At 38.3% G+C, this 1,771-nt stretch overlaps 1 protein-coding gene across 1 annotated transcript in view; it reads right to left on the reverse strand.

The window, feature by feature from the left end:
• slc27a6 (solute carrier family 27 member 6) overlaps window positions 1-1,771 on the reverse strand; it is a 40,899-nt gene that overhangs the window by 7,261 nt on the left and 31,867 nt on the right. The window contains exons 6-7 of the mRNA XM_037692190.1: window positions 1,058-1,148; window positions 763-961 (exon numbers count right to left, since the gene is read on the reverse strand). Of these exons, the coding sequence (XP_037548118.1) occupies window positions 763-961; window positions 1,058-1,148 (290 nt within the window). The remainder of the gene's footprint in view (window positions 1-762; window positions 962-1,057; window positions 1,149-1,771) is intronic.

Here is a 1,771-nt window from a genome sequence, read left to right on the forward strand (position 1 = left end):
GTAGTAGTAGTAGTAGTAGTAGTAGTAGTAGTAGTAGTAGTAGTAGTAGTTTTTAAAAGCCTCAGGAATCTTTTGCAGGTGTTTAGAGTTACGTCGTTGATTCAGATGGTTAGGTTAATAGCTTGTTTAGAGAACCTGTTCATGATATGCTAATTTTTTGGGACGGGCATTTTGGGTTTTCATGAGCTGTATGACATAATCATCAGTATTAAAACAATTAAAGACCTGAAATATTTCAGTTGGTGTGCAATGAATCTGAAATATATGAAAGTTTCATTTTTATCATTACATTATGGAAAATAATGACCTTTATCACAATATGCTAATTTTTTGAGAAGGACCTGTAGTAATGGTTGATTTTTTTTTTTAAGTTCTGTAAAAATAAATTAATACATTTTATAAAATCATGCTTGACTGCATAAAAAAAAAAAAAACTGAAACAATGTGTGGCTGACATTCTTCCATAAGTTCTTCTAAGGGTTAAAATTACCTTAAAACCCACAGAACTGATTTTTTTTTTTTTTTGCTCTTTGTTGCTTAAAACTGCTGTTAATGAACAGGTGATGCAACACAGGAGAAAGCAGCTTAACGCTTGTAAAACCACGTTATGGCCATTAAACCGTTTTCAGCTTGAAGCCATATGTAAGAGCCAAACATAAAACAGAGCATATATTCAAAAAGAAAGACAAAAACATGGTCTGCTGCAGAGATACGGATGCTCTGAAGAGTCTTTGCGTCTTCAAACACCTTCTCAAAGCGTACCTGAACGTGTCTCCCACTCTGTCTCTGAAGCAGATGAAGCCCTCGTGATCCTCCACCATGAGGTCCCCTGTGTTAAAGTAGGCATCTCCCTTCACAAAAACATCTTTCATCAGCTTCTTCTCAGTCAGCTGTTTGCTTCCAGCGTAGCCGAAGAAGGGGCTGACAGCGCACACCTTGGACAGCAAAAGACCCGTCTCTCCTGAAAAGAGCAACCGGGGTGTGGCAATACAAATAAAAGTCAGTCGAGTACAAAAATCTTTTAGGTGAAGTTTATAAAAACGATTCAAATGTTTACCCCTCTCTACTCGCTGACAGAAACCATTCTGGTCTTTCACCGGTTCATCCTTCACCATGTCGTACTTCACCAGATCGTACTTGAACAGGAGCTACACACAACATGAAACCAACACGTGTTACAAAGAGGGAATATGTATCTCTGATTGAAAGAACACGACCAGACTTCTGCTTTGATACGAGATTCGTTCGAACTGATGGTGCCATTACGAAGGAAAACATCTCAGCTTCTAGTGAGCCGAAGAACTCAAAGTAACCAGGAAGTGCCTGAGCAAACCCTCCATCAAACCGTGTTACAGGATCAAAGGTGATGAATGTTTTGTAGTTGTGGAGATGAGTGTTTGGAGTTGAACTGGGAATACAAGTAAACCTTAATGGTCTTGGCGCAAGATATTCAAGTGGGTAGGAGTTGCACTGTGTAAGAAGAGAGGCAGGATTGTTGTTTTATTTGTCTGAGGCAGCACAGATTTTATTCACCACCAGGTGCAGTGGCAGAGCTACGGGGGTGGCCAATGGTGGCTCTGACCACCGTAGATTATTCTTTAGCGTCCTCCCCAATCATTTGAGGAAACTATAATTATAAGCAAACTAAAAAGCTTCTTTTTTTTTTTTCAAATAAGCATGACATTTGAAAAAAAAAAAAAACTGGTTTGATAAGATTGGTTCAGATATCATCATATGATTAACATATCATCATATGATTAACATATCATCA

This window comes from Nematolebias whitei, chromosome 18, assembly GCF_014905685.2.
Source record: "Nematolebias whitei isolate Nwh7 chromosome 18, NemWhi1, whole genome shotgun sequence".
In the NCBI taxonomy this organism is placed as follows: Eukaryota; Metazoa; Chordata; class Actinopteri; order Cyprinodontiformes; family Rivulidae; genus Nematolebias; species Nematolebias whitei.